This window comes from Manis pentadactyla, chromosome 16, assembly GCF_030020395.1.
Source record: "Manis pentadactyla isolate mManPen7 chromosome 16, mManPen7.hap1, whole genome shotgun sequence".
NCBI classification, from domain to species: Eukaryota; Metazoa; Chordata; class Mammalia; order Pholidota; family Manidae; genus Manis; species Manis pentadactyla.
This window is the reverse complement of record NC_080034.1, coordinates 9,262,999-9,280,360: the sequence shown is the minus strand read 5'-3', so window position 1 is coordinate 9,280,360 and position 17,362 is coordinate 9,262,999. Positions and strand designations below refer to the sequence as shown.

At 41.4% G+C, this 17,362-nt stretch overlaps 1 protein-coding gene across 6 annotated transcripts in view; it reads left to right on the top strand.

Moving 5' to 3' along the window:
* The first annotated feature begins 2,647 nt into the window (after positions 1-2,647).
* Positions 2,648-17,362, top strand: part of SMAP1 (small ArfGAP 1) — a 198,570-nt gene continuing 183,855 nt past the window's right edge. For 5 of the 6 annotated variants that reach the window (XM_036916216.2, XM_036916215.2, XM_036916213.2 and 2 more), the window contains exons 1-2: positions 2,648-2,805; positions 13,138-13,287. In XM_036916216.2, coding sequence (XP_036772111.2) covers positions 2,742-2,805; positions 13,138-13,287 — 214 coding nt within the window. In that variant the 5' untranslated portion in view covers positions 2,648-2,741. Of the gene's footprint in view, positions 2,806-8,927; positions 9,047-13,137; positions 13,288-17,362 lie in introns of those variants that run through there. The other variant, XM_057494061.1, reaches the window with a different exon arrangement.

Below are 17,362 nucleotides of genomic sequence, written 5' to 3'. Positions count from 1 at the left end.
TGGGACCATAGGTCAAGCAGTTTTTGAGCAAGCAACAAACAAGCCAGTTTATATCCTCCATGAGAGCAGCAGTTAAATGCTGGTATGCTGTGGTTGCCTTGACCTGCTTTATGCCCATATGAGCATCTACAGAAACTGCTCAGTATTAGGAGATGGAAAAGCCTTGCAGTTGGCTTACACGGCAATAATATTCAAGGATGCTCAGGAGCCATGACAAATTTTCTCTCCCCGTGATGGAAAGCAAAATATATGGGTAGTGTGTCAGATGTAACAAGGTGTCAATCCCTCTGCTACTCTTTGGCCCATGTTATTCTGTCAACAGAAGGGATATCACTGAATATCGTTAATTGATTTGGAGTGCCAAATCCTTTAGGACAGCACCCCAAAGTGGAGTTTCTCGCCTGGTTACAAAAGTAAACTTTCAATAGAGCTGTATGTTATTCTATAAAAGCTGTTTCTTCTAGTCTGATGGGATATGTGATCAGACTGGTTAACTCCCAGAGGCATCAGTACCCTGCTTTACATCTTACACAGGAAAGTGGGTTCTTTGGTAAGAAACAGTGCTGTATGGGACGCTATAGGAAGTGAAGGCGTATAAGGTATTCAGGAAGTCCACTGATGACGTGTATAAAAGAAACCTAAATCAGGGAAAGCAATACAAACCCAGAATGATTTGTCTATTCCTATAGAACAAATTACTACCTCCTTCATTATAGCAGGGTTCCACTGTGACCACACCTGCCCCTCTGCCTATGTGGTACTGTATCGGGGGCCAGCTTGGTCACTGCTGGTAGTGGTGCAAGCCAGTCAGTCTTGGCAGGGAGAAAGACTTAAAAATTAAAAATACATACCTGTCTCCTTGCCACCATGGCTACCGAGGTAGTAGGTCCACCGAGCCACAGCTGTGGTTGGGGAAGGAGGCTGACTGTGTCTACAGTGGGTCACTGTGACGTGCAGCTTCTGATGGCTGCCAGTAATCCCCCCTTGCTGGTGTTCATCCCTTCGGCTATCCCCTCCGAGTCCCTTAGGCTGAATCCACTGATAGAATTCAGCAAAAGTGATGGGATGCTTCTGAGATCCGATTACAGACACCATGGTTTCCACCTTGATCAGGCTCTCTTGTTCTCTCATTTGTTCTTTCTATGGAAAACCAGCTGCCTGTTGAAAGATACAACACATATGAGCAAGAAGCCCACACAGCAAGGAACTGAGCGAAGCTTCCAGCTCAAAAGCCCACAAGGAACTAAGTCCTGTCAGTAGTCTCGTGAGCTTGAAACAGATCTGCCCCTAGTGGTGCCTCCCTATGAGACTGGCACCCCAGCTAAAAGCTTGACTGCAACCTCATGTAGGACCTTAGAGCCTGGCTTCTGGATTCCTGACTCAGAAAAACTAAAATGTTTCTTTTAAACCATAAACTTTTGGTATATCAAGCAGGAATAGGTAACAAATAGGGTACTCTTGTTCTGATTAAGAGTCCTGCAACGGGAGCCTTTTTTGAGCAATGGCACGTGAAAGTTCTTGTATTTGGGGGCCACATTGAGAGGTCCTATTCTAAAGAACTATTCCAAAACCCTTACATTCCCAGGTCATGACCACTGGAGTAAACCAGTGCCCATGAAATGTAGATCTTTATCTCAAGCCATATCTTCCAGGCAAATTGTATCGGATTAGGTTCTGCCTTCTGGGAGGATTTCTCTCTCTAGCTGGGTCAGTTTGAACAAAGCCATCCATAATCCAGATTTGAATTTTTTCTGGGTAAACTGGTCACGAGGAACTCACCGCTAAGGTGTAGATCTGAGCTAAGGGTCAAAGGATGTGCATGCACTATCTGATGATAAAAATTGCTTGGGTTTTGGCTGTGGCTCTGTTCGTATATATCACTTCCTTTTAGTGAAAGAATCTCTTATCTAGGAGGACCAGATAACTCCCAGTTCATGATGAAAACTCACATATAGCCGCCGTATGTTACCAGGCCCCAATAGCTAGTCAAAGAGTTTTTTTGGAAAAAAAAAAAAAAAGGATGGAGAAAGAAAATTCGAGGGCTCTCCGCTGTAATTCTATAGACGTCCATAGATTACGTAAAACCTCCTGATCTGCCTCATATGCTCCGATCATCGTTGAGGTTGTTGGAATTTAAGGGCCAACTGGCAGACGTCCTCTGCAGCCTGGACCAGATGGAAAGCCTTCTCTTCGCTCAAAAGTCATCAGTTCAGGTCATCCGGTCAATGCACCAGAACGGACGAATTAGGACAAGAACGGACGAATTAGGAGTTCACTCAACAAGTAGCGATTTAAATCGTAAAAGAGAACGGAGGGAAAAGAAGGCAGGAGTAAAAGTACTCAATCTTCGTATGCTATAAAAGAGATCTTCCAAGAGACCTTTTGCCTCAGATTGAGAGGAATAAACAGAATTATTCCCTCATCCAAGTTCAGCCATAATTTGGGGGTTTTACCAACCCGGTGCTCCAGGTAGTCCGTCTACTTCTTCGTGGGAGGCTTCAGCGGTTCTCGGGTCCTCCTTTCTACGGTCTGGGCCCCGCCCCGCCCACCACACTCAGGCCCCGCCTCCGCCGCAGCCCAGCCCCACCGGCCGCACGCAGCCCCTGCCTATGCCACAGGCCACGCCCTCCTTAGGCCACACGCAGTCCCCGCCCCCGCCGCAGCCCCAACCCCGTACGTGAACTCGGACGGCGGCTACCTCCTCGCGCAGGGCCGCCGCGGACGTTGCGGAAGTCGGCGCCATGACCGGGTCGGCGCTCATCCGGGTGCTCGGCCGCGTTCCGGCCGCAGCGTGGAGAGCGGCAAGTAAGGCGCCTGGCCGCGCGGGCGACGTCGCGAAGGCCGGCGCTTCGCGAGCAAACGCCTCCCTAAGGGAGCTGCGCGTGTTCCGGGCCTGAGAGCGCGCGGGCCGCCGAACTCCTCTCTCCGTCGGGGTCGCTCCCGTCCCGGCCGTTGGCGGGCCCCCGTCGCCCCGCACCTCGGGCTGGGCGCGCGCTGGGGGGACCCCGTCCTCCGGCCCTGCTCTGGCCCGACGCGCAGCCCGCGTCCGGGGTGGGCGTGCTCGCAGGGCGCGCTGCTCCTTGACGCTCAGGACAAACCTGGCAGAGCCCCGTGGGAAGGGAGTCCATCTGCCTTGACGCGCTTGCGTGGAAAAGCATCTGTGGCGTGCCCAGTATTAAGTGCAGAAGTGGCCACAGTAGCAAATGAGTAAAGTAAAAATTAGATGGAACCTAATTAACAGGAACTGTTAATACAGAGAAAGTACGCAAGTTTTTAGTAAAAGCCAACATTTTTAAAACCCATTTTTGTTGGAAATTTTTCTCACATGTTTTATATTACGTATATGTAATATATTCTGTATATTACAGACTTAACCCACAGAATATGCTGAGCATAGTTTTAATGTAGGACATCCCGGAGAAATAGTGTCAAGTTGAAAACAATTACTGCCCCGCATAGTGATGGGCCCCAGATTTGTATGCAGCTTTTTCTTCGTGTAACCATTTCTCACCACACATATTACATATGTTAATTGTAAACATTTTTAATGGTCCAGAAGTGAGTAATATAGAAAGTGAAAGCCCTGCGTCATCCAAACCCCAAGGTAATAACTAAAATTTTGTGGTGTGTTCATTCAACGTCCCTTTTTCAGCAGCTTTAAAAAGTTAGGAATGCAGTGCTTGATACCACAAGTTTATGTTAACATTTGTGTGAGCTAGGAAGCAAAGCGAGCATTTCTGAACCTATTTCTCCAGTTTAAGAAACACTCTCTGTTGGCAGGGAGCTAGCTCTCTTCTGCTGCCTAATGCTGTTGGGTCACTGCATGTTTTTTATCTTTATAGGCAGGGCTTCATACCATGTGGGTCTATTTTACTTGCTTTTTCAACACTGTCGTTTGAGATTCATCCCTGTTGATGTTGGAGGTTGCAGTTCATTCAGTTGTGAGAATATACCATACGTTTTTCTATCCAAAACTGGAATTGGCAGCTACACGTTCATGTACCGTTACAGGAGCTCTTGTGCAAGGAGTGGAGCTCCTGAAATACAGGCCAAGTTGTGCAGGCATTTTCCGTCCTCTGCCGGCAGTTCATGAGTTCTCATTGCTTCACATACTTGCCGACACTCGATATCAAAAGAAAATTTAATTTTTGTCAGCCTGTATGAAATAGTTGAAATAGTATCTCATTGTGATTTTGCTTTTCTCTTAGAAAAGTTACTTATTTTCAAATATTTATTAGCTTTTTTGTGAAATCTTCATTTCTTAAGATTGTCTTATATTCTTTACACGTATTTGAATACTAAACCTCTGTTAGTTATGTAAGTGGCAAATAGCTCAGTTTGTTGCCAGTTTTGGGCACTCTTACGGTGTCTTCAAAAAAATATATACAACAGTAGACAGAATAGTGGGTCTGCATATACAATCATGCAACTTCAACAGTTAGGTGTAGATAAACATATATTTGTAATTTTGTCTTGATCCTTTTATTGATTCTCAGTGCTTTGTGATCTGGTCTGTGAAAACCTTCCCTACCCTAAAATCTTACTCTGTATTCTAAAGGTCTATAGTTGTGCTTTTTATATTTAAGTCTTTTTTCTACCAGAAATTGATTTTTGTGTGTAGTATGGAAAGGAAGGAAACCAATTCCATTTTTTTCCATGTCAATAACCAGTTGTCCCAGGTCTATATAACAGACCTTTCCCCTACTGACGTAATTTCAGCTGTCATAAATCAAGTTTACATATACATACATGCATGGATTTATTTCTTGGCTCCCTTTTCAGTTCCATTGATGTGTTCTATTCCTGCACTGATATCAACCTGTCTTAATAACCATACCTTTGTAATGAATCTTGACACCTAGTAAGGTGAGTCCTCCCCTGTTGTTTTTAAGTGTCTTGGCTGCTATTGGGTATCTGCTTTCTATATCAAATTCCCTAAAAAAAAAAGCTCCCGTTGGGATCTGATTAATACTACTTGATATTTTTTTTAATGATCATTTTCTGATTGCAGCTTTTGAATGAAACACAGTTGAGTTATTTACTGATTTTAGGTGTCCATAAACTAGCTAGATTTCTTCTGATGAGTTGATGGATTACTGATTTTTCTAGTATTGAATCTTGCATTCTAGAAAATATTCAGATTGATCATGATGATTATATTTTTTAACATAATGTTGGAATTGGTGTGTTAATATTTTGTTTAGAAATTGACCTGTAATTTTCCTCTTTTGCAATTTCCTTTTCTGTTTGAAATAAAAAATACTGTAGCCTCATAACCTCAAGTCTTCTCACCATTTTCTCTCGTTTGTTAGATTTTGTTCAAGATTGAAATTATCCATTCCTTGTGTGTTTGAAACAACTCACCTGTAAAACCATCTAGATTTGCTCTTTTCTCTGAGGGAAGATTTTAAATTACCGCTTTAATTTCTGTAATGGTTATTGTAGAATTTATCAGGTTTTCTCTTCTCACATCAGTTTTGATAAATTTTTCTAGAGAATTGTTCATCTGTGTACTTTCAATATATAGGCGTAAAATTCCTGTTTTGTTGTTAATTTCTGCTTTCTATGTAATTATGTACTCTCTTTTTTCCTCATACTTATTTTGCCTTCTCTCTCTCTTTTTTTCCTTAGTACCCTTACCAAAGACTTCATGGTAGATTTAGTCTTTTAAGACTATCAGCTTTTGATTTTGTTGATCCCCAAGTTTTACATCTTTTATTCAGGTGGCTACTTTCTTCTCTTACTATTTTCTATTTTACTGTGGATCCTCCTTTGTTTTTAAAAAAGGAAACATGGAAATGGTGCATCTCACATGTCTTAGTTCAGACTGCCATAACAAGTCACCATAGACAGGGTGGCGTAAACATCAAACAATTACTTCTGTCAATTCTGGAGACAGGGGAAGTCCAAGATCCAGGTGCTGGCGGGTCTGCTCTCCCCAGAGAACCTGCTTCCCGGCAGGCAGCTGGCGGACTTCTCGTTGTGTCTCCATGCGTCTGAAAGCAGAGCCCCAGAAAGCGCCCTCAGCGCTTCTTACAGGGGCACTAAGCCATTCATGAGGGCTCTCCCCTCCTGCCCTAACTGCCTCCCAAAGGCCCACTTCCGAATACCACCACATTGAGGGTTAGAAGTTCAACATACGAATCTTGTGGGAATACAACCTTCAGTCCATATATTGGTCTTTTTCTTTTTTGGAAACATGGTAATGGTACTTCCTATATAAACAGTTTATGGCTGGGTTTTGTATTTTGGGGGAGTCTGTATTTTTTAACTCAGGAGTTCAGTTTATTTACATTTATAATCATCATATAAATGCCTTGTACCATCTTATTTTTTGCATCTTCTGTTTGTCATATGTTGTTTTAGTTAAATAGTTTCTTTGCCATATTTTTTACTCGCCTGGTTTGGAAGATACACATGTCTTTTACTGGTTACCCTTGAAATCTAAACGCCTACTTAAGGAAGTCTAAAGTTAACCTCTTGACCCTCCTGAACAGAGCTTCAAAATGCTTTGAATTTACTCCCCTTCTGTCTTCATTTAGCCTTGTAGGGTGTGTGCATGTTCTCATGTATATGATGGGGTGGGATTGTGGTTTTGATGTTGCTATTGTTTATACAGTCAATGTATAAAACTATTTTGTTATCTTATCTCACTTAGAATCAATTTCTTAAGGTACATTGTTTAGAAGCTTCTTTGGTCACAATCTTTTCTCCTAAAGTTCCCCAGTGTCCTTTTGTGGATATGTTTTATTTTTAATCTGAAAATCTGGTTTATTTCTGTCTTGTTCCTATATCATTTTCTCACGGCTCTATCTTCTGACTTTCGATACAGCTATTGGGAAGGCATTGGTCAGTCTAGTTTTTGTCCCTTTATTGGTAATCTTTCATCTGGCTGCTTTTTAGATCTTCCTTTGATGTTAGGGTTCTTCATTTACTGTGTCTAGATGGGGGATGTTTGTTGTTTGTTTTTTTTTACTTGCAGTTCTTCCTGCTTCTTTGATCTGAAGATTCCTGTCTGTTGTGCCTCTCCTGGTCTTTCCATTATCTCCTTGTGGGACTGTGAGTAAAACAAACATTTGTTAGATCTTCTCACTTTATCCTCCACGTGTTTTAATTTCTCTTTCATTATTTTCATCTTGGTCCCTTATGCTTTCTTCTGAATAATTTCTTTAGAACTTCATTCTGGATCACAAATTCTCTCTTTAGCTGTATCTGTTCTGCTGTTTAGCCCTGCTACTGAGTTTTATATTTAAATTGCTATATTCTTAAATTTCTGGGAGGGTTTTTTGTGTGTGTGTGTTTCTTTTTAAGTTTGCTAGCCAGTTTTCAGAGTCTCTCACTCCTCTGTCCTTTTTTGCTCCTTTTTTATTTCCTTAAACACACTAAATAGGTATTTTATATTCTGATTTCAGTTGTTCAGTGTATAGAACCTTTGTGGTCTAGTCCTGTTGCTCTGTTTGCTGAGTCTGCTGGCTCTTGCTTCTGATGGCTTGTTGCCTTGAATGTTTTGCTGGGATTCTCTGGGACTTGATGAGACTTGAGTTCAGACTATTTCTCCTCTGGATTCGCTTCTGCTTTTGCCGCTGGCAGCACCTTGGGTCCACTTTATAGTGAGATGCTCCCTGTAGGGGTTTCGGACCATGCAGACACTGTATAATCAGGCATCAACACAAGTGTGGTCAGCTAGTGGCTTCACAACCTCAAAAAAGGCTTCCTTTGTTTATAGCTCCCCTGAGAACTAAGGTTGACATGGACGCGTTTCCTTCCTTAGCTGTTCTTCCCATGAAGTGGAGGTTTTCTTCTAGTTCTTTGCTCTTTGGACCAGCAGCATGAACGTCACCTGGGAGCTTGTTAAAATGCTGAATCTCAGGTTCCACTCAGGCCTGTGCAGAATCTACATTTTAACAAGATCCCCCAGATGGTTTGCATGCCTGTTTTGAAATCTCCAGGCTGTTTCTTTTCTCAGTGAGTGAGCCTTCCTGAGAGCTGGCCTCTGGTAGGTGTTTCTTTTGCTCAGCCTTCAAGCCTCCCTGCTCCCTGCTGTCCTGAAAGCTCTATGCCTCTGTGTGTAGGTGAGGAAGACAGGTACCCGGTGGTTCAAGTGGTTGTTTACCTCTCTGGACAGCTTTGTTAGCTTCTCTTGTTTACTTTTTTAAAGGTTTGCCTCTGATTTAGGTAGATACTTGCAGTTCTTTCTGCTTCTGTTTTTATTTTTCAATGGTAGCTCTTTTTCCTTTACTGATACTATTTCTTCCCTTAGGAGGTCATTTCTTGCCAGTAGTGTGCTTGTAAACACAATTGTATATAGGCTTTAGGTGAGGCCAAACTACCCCTTGAAGACGTGGGCTTTAGGGTGGTGATTTCTTTATTTCTCACAGCTGGTTTTTGCTTTACGCTTGTCAGCTGTTGCCCGTGTGGAGGTAGTCAGAAGCTTGCTGATGGCCAGAATGTCCTGCCGACATGAATGTGGGCGCTGTTGCCTGGGACCTGCCATCTGATGGGCAGAACCCAGAGGAGTGGCGCTTGGACTCGCCGTCATCTCTCTGCTCATCCTTATCGACTGACGCGGCCTTTTTTTCTGTGTCTGCCCTGGAGGCTAGTTGTACGTGCCTCACTACCACCGCCCGTGTGAGGCTGTTGGGCATGGACTTCTTCCTAAACCAGAACTGACAGGTGTATCCTGCCTTACGTTGTATTGTGCAGAAATGAAGGGAATTCTCTTTCTCCGCATTCTGTCGCACTGTCACCTGACTACAAAAAGAGCTCTCTGTGCTGCCGTGGTCTCAGAGCCCCTGAGAAAACCGGTCCTTCTTTCCATAGATAAAGTTCCTTCAGAAGTGCCTGGGACCAGAGGGAGGGGCCGGTTTCTCAAGCTGCCCTTGGTTCCCCTCCTCTCTTTCCCTGAGGTAGACGCGTGTTCCTGTTCCTCCCACAGCCCTTAGGCACGTGGACCTCTGTGTCCCTCTGTAGGCGCAAGTTGTTGATACACGCTGTGTGTGCACATAGACACACAGACCTTACTTCATCCCACCGCACTGCCAGCAAGGTGAGTAGAAATATCCGTTTTATAAAGGGGAAAACACACTTGGTGGGATACCACAGATGGGTCAGGGTCACATTGCTCGTAAGTGGTGTGAGTGCTTTCAGAACCCGTGTGTGTGACTCTAGTGCCCCTAGTTGGCAAGTTCCTTACTTTTCCATTGTACTGCGTGAGGGGAAGGGCCATGCTGCTGTAACGGTTCTGCCGAAGGGACAGGCAGGGTCACTCTGGCAGGTTATTCAGGGATCCAGGCTCTTCCCATCATCTACAGGGCAGTGCCAGAGGTCAGCCCATACGCTGGTTATTCACAGCCTGCATGCGTTCCGATGCGCAGCGTCTGTGTCATACACGTTCACATTGTAAGTGTCCCTCTGCTCAGGGTTTTGTCCTCGTGTGTCATTGAAGCTGGACCACTGCCGTGTCCATATTACAACCTGGGGGAAGGAGAAAAGAAATCCAGGGCGGTCAGCTTGTTTCAAAACCGAGGCAACCTAAAATATGCACATAGCACTTCCAGTTACAGCCCACTGGTCACAGCTGGGACATGTGGCTTCCAGGGGGGCTGGGAAATGTACCCTCTGAGTGGCCTCGGGCTCTGCTTAATAGCAAGCAAGGTGGGGGTGGGAGTCTTAGAAGTGCGTGGGAGAAGGGAAAAGTGGTTCCCTGGCACGTTTAGGGGGATCTATCACGTCCACCTGATGTCACCTTTCAGAAATGATTTTGTTCATGTTGAACGTAATTCCTGCGAAATAAAGACAGTTCTACCTGTCATCCAGCTATTGTGAGGCTTAACTAAGGTGACATCTGTTCAGTCCCAGCACATTGTCTGGCACATAGTAGGCATCTAACACATATTTATTACTTGTATTCCTGAGTATATCTGCATCATTTAAGAGGCAGTATTATTTGTGCCATTTTTATGATTTTTGTATAAATGCTTAGGAATGTCTATAGACTTAGAACATACCATGATTAGTATTTCACTGAATATCATTTCAAGCTTCAATTAAGAATGTTCTTTTCACTTGCAAAATGACCAAACCTAAAACACATGCTAATTTTACTGTATTGAGTGGAGCCCGAGTGTGCGATAGCAGGTGGTTACCGGTACCCTTCGGATTTTTAGGCTTCAAAGTGAATTATTTAATGTACAGTAAAATAGATCTAATTAGTAACCAAATGCAGAATGTACTCATTAGCCAAAGTAGATGTAAAATGTGTCCATGTTTAGAATCTTATTTGTAATTGTTAACATTCTCTTTTCTGTATATCTGTACTAAATATTACTGAACTATCTTGACTTAGGCAAAAAACCTCTCATGCTTTATAAATTGGTAACAGATCTGTTGATGGATAGATACAGTTGGACGTCAAGATGATGGACAGAAATTTCAATTGTGGAAGTTGGCTTGCTTGCTAAATTGGGATATAATGTCAAATTTGAGAGAATCTGTATTTCAAATAACAAGTGACTAGTTGTAAAAATCCTATGATTTGCACTGGGGATGTCTTTGAATTGTGCATGGTCTGTGTTCACTAAAATTTTCCATGTAATACTTTCATAAATAGCCAAACACAGTAAACCAAGATCAGATATGAAATACACTAACACAGTCAGAAACTCCTATGTTTTCCACTTAGTTTCTAAATAACAATAAATACTGCCATGTAAGATATTATTGCAGATTTTCTCTTTAGTAGTATGTCTAAGTATTATTATGAGGACAAGAAAAAAAACATGCCCTTAGATATTGAAGTAGGAGTTTGAAGGCAGAATGGTCTGTTCTCTAAATTAATGACTAAGAAAAATTTTAAGTAAGTGTTTTTATGTTAATATGTATAGAAACTTTTGTTGATACACATTTTTCCTCAACCAATTAGTGTCATAAATATGAAGTACCTCATGAAAGTGAGCATGCAGATGGGAGGATATCATATTAATTCTATAGATCATTGTCACCGTTTATTAAAACACTCAGTTATGTTTTTTTTTTTTTGAGAGGGCATCTCTCATATTTATTGATCAAATGGTTGTTAATAACAATAAAATTCTGTATAGGGGACTCAATGCTCAATGCACAATAATTAATCCACCCCAAGCCTAATTCTCATCAGTCTCCAATCTTCTGAAGCATAACGAACAAGTTCTTACATGGAGAACAAATTCTTACATAGTGAATAAGTTCTTACATGGTGAACAGTGCAAGGGCAGTCATCACAGAAACTTTCGGTTTTGATCATGCATTATGAACTATAAACAATCAGGTCAAATATGAATATTCGTTTGATTTTTATACTTGATTTATATGTGAATCCCACATTTCTCCCTTATTATTTTTATTATTATTATTATTTTTCAGTTATGTTTTTTTAATCCTTATATTTTGTGGGCTTTTGGAGAATGCTAATTTGCATTGCAGTTGGTCATTCAGTCAACAATTTTGCTAGACACTGAGCTAAATACAGTAGATTTGCAAATGAACAGCATGTATTATTTTGAAATTGTTAATGCAGTTTGTATATAATGCAAACTTTAATCTTAAAAATAAGTCTTACATTCTAAATTCCTAAAGTCTTGCTTTGTAAATTCTTAGATTCTAAATTGGCTATGGAGTGTGTGTATGCAACACAGACAGATACTTACAAACATTTGTGTCTTATATATTTGTGTGTGTATAATTTTTAAAGCAGGGAGTAGGGTGATGTAGTGATGGCTAGAATATGAATAAAATACATGTAATGAAGGAAAATTCTAATTATATGTAATGCTGTCAGCTTCCACAATAATAATGCAATAATAATAATTCTACAATAATAATAATAATAATAATAACATGTAAAATTTTCCAGTATGCTAAGTGCTTCTTTGAATTGTCCTGTTTAATCTATTTAATAACCTCATGCTATACGGGACTATTATCTTCAATTTAGAAAAGTAGGCAACTTGACAAAGTTTGAACAGTGGGTGTTTGTATTAGTTTCCTGTTGCTGCTGTAACAATTACCATTGGCTTAGTGACTTAAAACATTTTACAGTTATGGATGTGAGCAGTCTGAGATGGGTCTCTCCAGGCTGAAATCAAGGAGTTAGGGCAGTGTCCCTCTGGAGGCTCTAGGGGAGAATTTGTTTCCTTTCCAGGCAGAGAATTTGTTTCCTTTCCAGTGCCTGCAGGTGGCCCACGTTCCTTGACTGGTTGCCTCTTTCCTCCATCTTCAGTCGGCAACATTGGTCAAGTCTGTATTAAGTTGCCATATATCTGCTTCTCTCTTCCAGTTCTCGCCTCTCCCTTCAAGGATCCTTGTGATTCATGGTGAACTAACCCAGGATCATGTCCCTAGTTGAAGGTCATCTGACGAGCAGGCTTAATTCTATCTGCTACCTAAGTTCACCTTTACCATGTAACCTAACCTGTTCACAGGTTTTGGATAATAGGTCTTGATCATCTTTGGGGACCACTATTTTGCCTACCACAGTGGTGGGAGTGGAACTGGTACCCAACTCTGTCTGCCTCTAGAACTGTTTATTTAGGATCCCAATGCTCATGTCATTTTTTCAGAGTGATTTTGCCCTTAATGAACATTATCTCATCAAGGGTAGTAAAGTTTAGCTTTCTCTTTATAACCTAGAGAGAGAGTGGTCTCATTTATACATTGTGGGGGCCCAATACATTTTTAGATGTTTAATTGGTAGGAAAAGAGGACCATGATTAGGATATAAATAGAAGAATACCAAATGCAGTCCTTGTGACTTCCAGAGATTTAAATGCCAGCCATTGTCACTGAAGAGTTCATACTACTCAGTTATTAATGATCTGATTCCTGGTATTTTTGGCATTGCTGCAGACAGTATTTTATGTATAAATATCTACAATGTTGGTAATGGTTAACTTACTTCAAGCACACACTTTCAAATTGATCATTGGTTGCCCCCAACGAAGGGAAACAGCTGTCTGGGGAAGAGGGAAGAATTTTCACTCTATGTCCTTTTGTACATTTTGAATTTTGATAAATGTGAATGTGTAAACTTAAAATAAGTAAAATTACTAAATTAGAAAAAATGAAAAAGCTCCAATTTTTTTATTGTCTCCACTCTGCTAGGGTCACCCCTTCTGTGTAATTCTTTGAGGGAAATGAGTTCTCAAGGAGAAAAATCTAAGCCGGTCAACCAATCCCTTAAGAAGCCAAAGTTACCAGAAGGTCGTCTGGATGCACCGGAAGATGCCAGTTTAGAGAAAGAACCGTTGACAAGTGAGTAGAGTAAAGCTCCTCTCTAAATTTTGCGTATCAAAATGTTCCAGTTATTGGGGAAAAGAAAATGAAGGGAAACTAACATTTTGTGTATGTCTGTACTAACAATGATAAAAGATATTGCAACAGTGAATCAAATTACCATATTGATCATTGATTTGTGTGGGTTTGAAAAAGATGTCCAAGCTCCTGTTTTGATGCAGTTAATAGAAACCCACTTGAGAAAACTTAAGCAGAAGGTAGGGTGGGTAGGTGGTTCTTAGGGTACAGGGTACAGGTGAAGCCCCCTAGGGCAGTGATTCTGGCTGGGCCCTGGAAAGACGGGGACCTCAGGACTGAACCTGGCAGGCTCACCTCAGAGGTGTTGCAGGTCAGTTCCCGGCCACTGCAACGAAGGGGGTAGCGTGACAAAGCGAGTCAAATGAATGTTTGCTTTCCCAGTGCATAGGAAAGTTAGGTTTATATATACTGTAGTCATATTTAGTGTGTAATAATGGCATTATGTCTAAAGGAGAATGTACATACTTTAATATAAAAGTATTGCTATAAAAGGCTGGTCATCGCTGAGCTTTCAGCAGGTTGTGATCACAGTTCACTAAAACAAATACTATAATAGTAATGAAAAAGCTAGAAATGTTTTTGCAAGCAAGAATCATGACCCAGAAGTGAGCAAGCCCTGCCAGGAGGTGGCGCCAGTAGGCACGCCCCACACCGAGCTCATGAGAAGAGGCAGTGCCTGTGAAGGGCAGTGAAGCGAAACGCGCCGAAACGGGGTGCGCCTGTATATGGGCACCAGGATGTCCTCCTTCCTTCCCCTGTCCCTGGTCTTTTCTCATTGTTTTCTGTCTCCAAACTCCTTTCTCAGTCCACGGGGCAGGCAGACAGTACCTACTCCGAGCAGCTGCTTAGTTCAAGTGAGCAACCAGCCTGGCAATACATTTCCTAGGCCTAGTTCCAAATTCTGTAAGAAGATAGTTGATTGGCTAAGCTTGGGGTCAGGTGTCTACAGCTAAACCAGTCAGAGTGGCCAGTGGTGTGGGTCCCAGTTACAGTTGTTCTCACTGTAACCTGGTGGTTGGGAAAAGGGAAGGGGAAGTTGGGAGAACAAAGTTTTCTTGAGGTGGGGGGTGATAGACTGAACATCATTTTGTATTCAGCGTATACAGAATTTGGCTCATGTCTTAAAACTCAGTTTTTTTTTTGAAGTACTACTTTATTTTCATGCTATACTATTAACTTTGAATTGTGGAACATGTGCAAGTATTAGCTATTCAGAAGTCACGTTTTAGACAGCATAAATGTAAACATACCACTTTGAAACTTTGGCAAGGCTGCCGTGCATGTCTGATTTTTCCAGTCTCATCAGAGTGAATCCATCTATGTGGTGAAGCATCCTAGGCAAAAAGATTTTAGTAGAGGGTACAGGGACCTGTGTCTGTACCTGTTTCCAGAGTATAAAGGCATTTCTTTGCTCATTCAGATAAATACTTCAACTTTTACAGCACTTTACCAAGCTCAGTCTAATAACCAAATCAACCTAGATGATGGAGACTTCTAAAAAGTTACCATCTAAGGGTAGAATTTTTATTTGGTGTTTTTAGCTGAACACAAAAATCTGAGAGGAAATAATTCCTTTAAACATCACACATAAAAGCAACAATCCTAGAAATAAACCCTCACCTATATGCTCAAATGATTTTTGACAAGGCTGTGAAGACCATTCAGTGGGGGGAAAGAACAGTCTTTTTAATAAGTGATACTGGGAAAACTGGATATCCACATGCAAAAAAATGAAACTGGAGCCTTACCTTACACCATGTACAAAAACTATCTCTAAACATGTCAAAGACCTAAACTTAAGGAGTAAAACAACAAAACCCTTAGAAGAAAACATTGGGGAAAATCTTCAGGACATTGGGTCTGACAATGGTTTTGTGGCTATGATGCCAAAAGCCAAGGCAACAGATGGAAAAATAGATAAATTTGACTTCATCAAAGTTAAGAAATTTTGTGCATCAACAGACAATAAGAAACAAGTGAAGAGGTGATCTACAGAATGGGAGAAAGTATTTGTAAATCGTGGACCTGACAAAGAATTAATATTCACAATATATAAAGATCACCTATAACTCAGCAACAACAGAAACAGTGGAATTCAAAAACGGGCAAACAATATGAATAGGTATTTCTCCAGCAAAGATGTACAAATACCCAGCAAGCACTTGACATGTTCAAAATCACTAATCATGAAGAGAATACATATCAAACTATAATGAGATATACCACATCACACTGGTTGGGATGGCTGCAGTTTAAGAAAAACTGGAAAACGACAATTGTTGGTGACAGTGGAGAAATTAGAACCATCATGTGTTCCTGCTAGGAATGTAAAATGATACAATTACTATGGAAAACAGTTTGGTGATTTCTCAGGAAGTCAGACCCAGAACTACTAAGTCACTTGGTATTTCTACTCCTAGGTATATATCCAAAAGAATTGAAAGCAAGGACTTGAACAGATACCTGCACACCATGTTCATAGCAGCTTTACTCACAGTAGTCAAAAGGTAGAAACAACCCAGATATCCATCAGTGGGTGAATGGGTAAACAAAATGTCATATATGCAAAAAGTGGACTGCTCTTCAGTCATAAGGAGGAATGGCATTTTGATACATGCTACAACATGGACCTTGAAAACAGTATGCTCAGTGAAATCAGACAGACAGAAGGACAAGTACTGTATGAGTCCACTTACATTACGTGGAGTACCTGGAGTGGGCAAATCACAGAGACAGGGTAGGAGTGAGGTTATTGAGGTCTAGCAGGAGAGGGAAAGGGGAAGTTTTTGTTTAATGGGTATAAAGTTTATATTAAGGCTAATGAAAAGATTCTGGGTATAGATAGAGTGATGGGTTCAGAGCATTGTGAATGCATTGAATGCCACTGAATTGTGCATTTACAAATGATTTAAATGATAAAATTATGTTATATATATTTAATACAATAAAAAAAGCTGCACATTTCAAAAGTAATCATCTGACACAATACTAGATCATCATCTTAATTTTCAGTCACTTAAGTTTATGTTGGACATACTGTCTCTTAGAAACTGGTCTTGCAAATATCACTAAATCCAGGAGATGCTTTTCAATCCTCATTTTATTCAAACTACCCACAACCTTAGATAGTGTTAACCACTGTTCCTGGAAATCTGTCTTGGTTCTGGTCATGCTTTCTCCAGTTTCTCATCCTATTTCTTTATTTCTTCCTAGGCTCTTTTTTAAGCTTCATTGTCTCTACCCAACTGCTTAATGTAGGAATTTGCCAGGCCTCTTTCCTTAGCCCCCAAATATTTCTAGGGAGACCTCATATCCTCCTAAAATGATCATAACTGTCACATAGGTGTTGGTAACTCATGCACATACCTCTAGTCAGACCACTTTCCTGAGCTTCTAGCTCCAGCTGCCTCTTGGACATCTTCATTTGCATATTCCAAATCTTAAAATTAATATGTCCATAATAAAGTCATCCTCTGTTCATTGTTCCCTGCTACTGGTTCTACCTCAGTCCTCTTCCTCCTGGATTCCAGGTGTACCCCATCTGTCAGGTCACCTCAGTCTGACGTCCGGGGTAATCCTTCGCTCCCGCCCCTTCCTGTGTCCTGCATCCATTCGCTCACTAAGCCTTGCTGAGCTTACCCTCCTGGTACTTCTCAGTCATCTCTCCTCAGTCCTACCAGTAAAGCCCGAATTCAAGCTGTCTGTAGTTCTGTTGGTCTCCTAACAAGCCTGTCTTCTTGTTTACTTCCTTCCAGTCGTGTCTCCCTGTCTCCAGTACATACATTATTCCAAAAAATATTTATAGATTGTCCCTGTGCAAAGAGTAGATTTCATTATTAAGATGACAAAGGAGGAGTTTTGCAGTTAGGCACCCTATTTGGTGCAAAGATGAATACGGAAAGTGAGATCCATAAATAACTGAACAGGACATTGTGTGGCAGCTGGCATGAGAGATGCACAGGAAAAGATCAGAGAAAGGTAGGCAGAAGAGGTAACAGTTGAGCTGGAGTTTTAA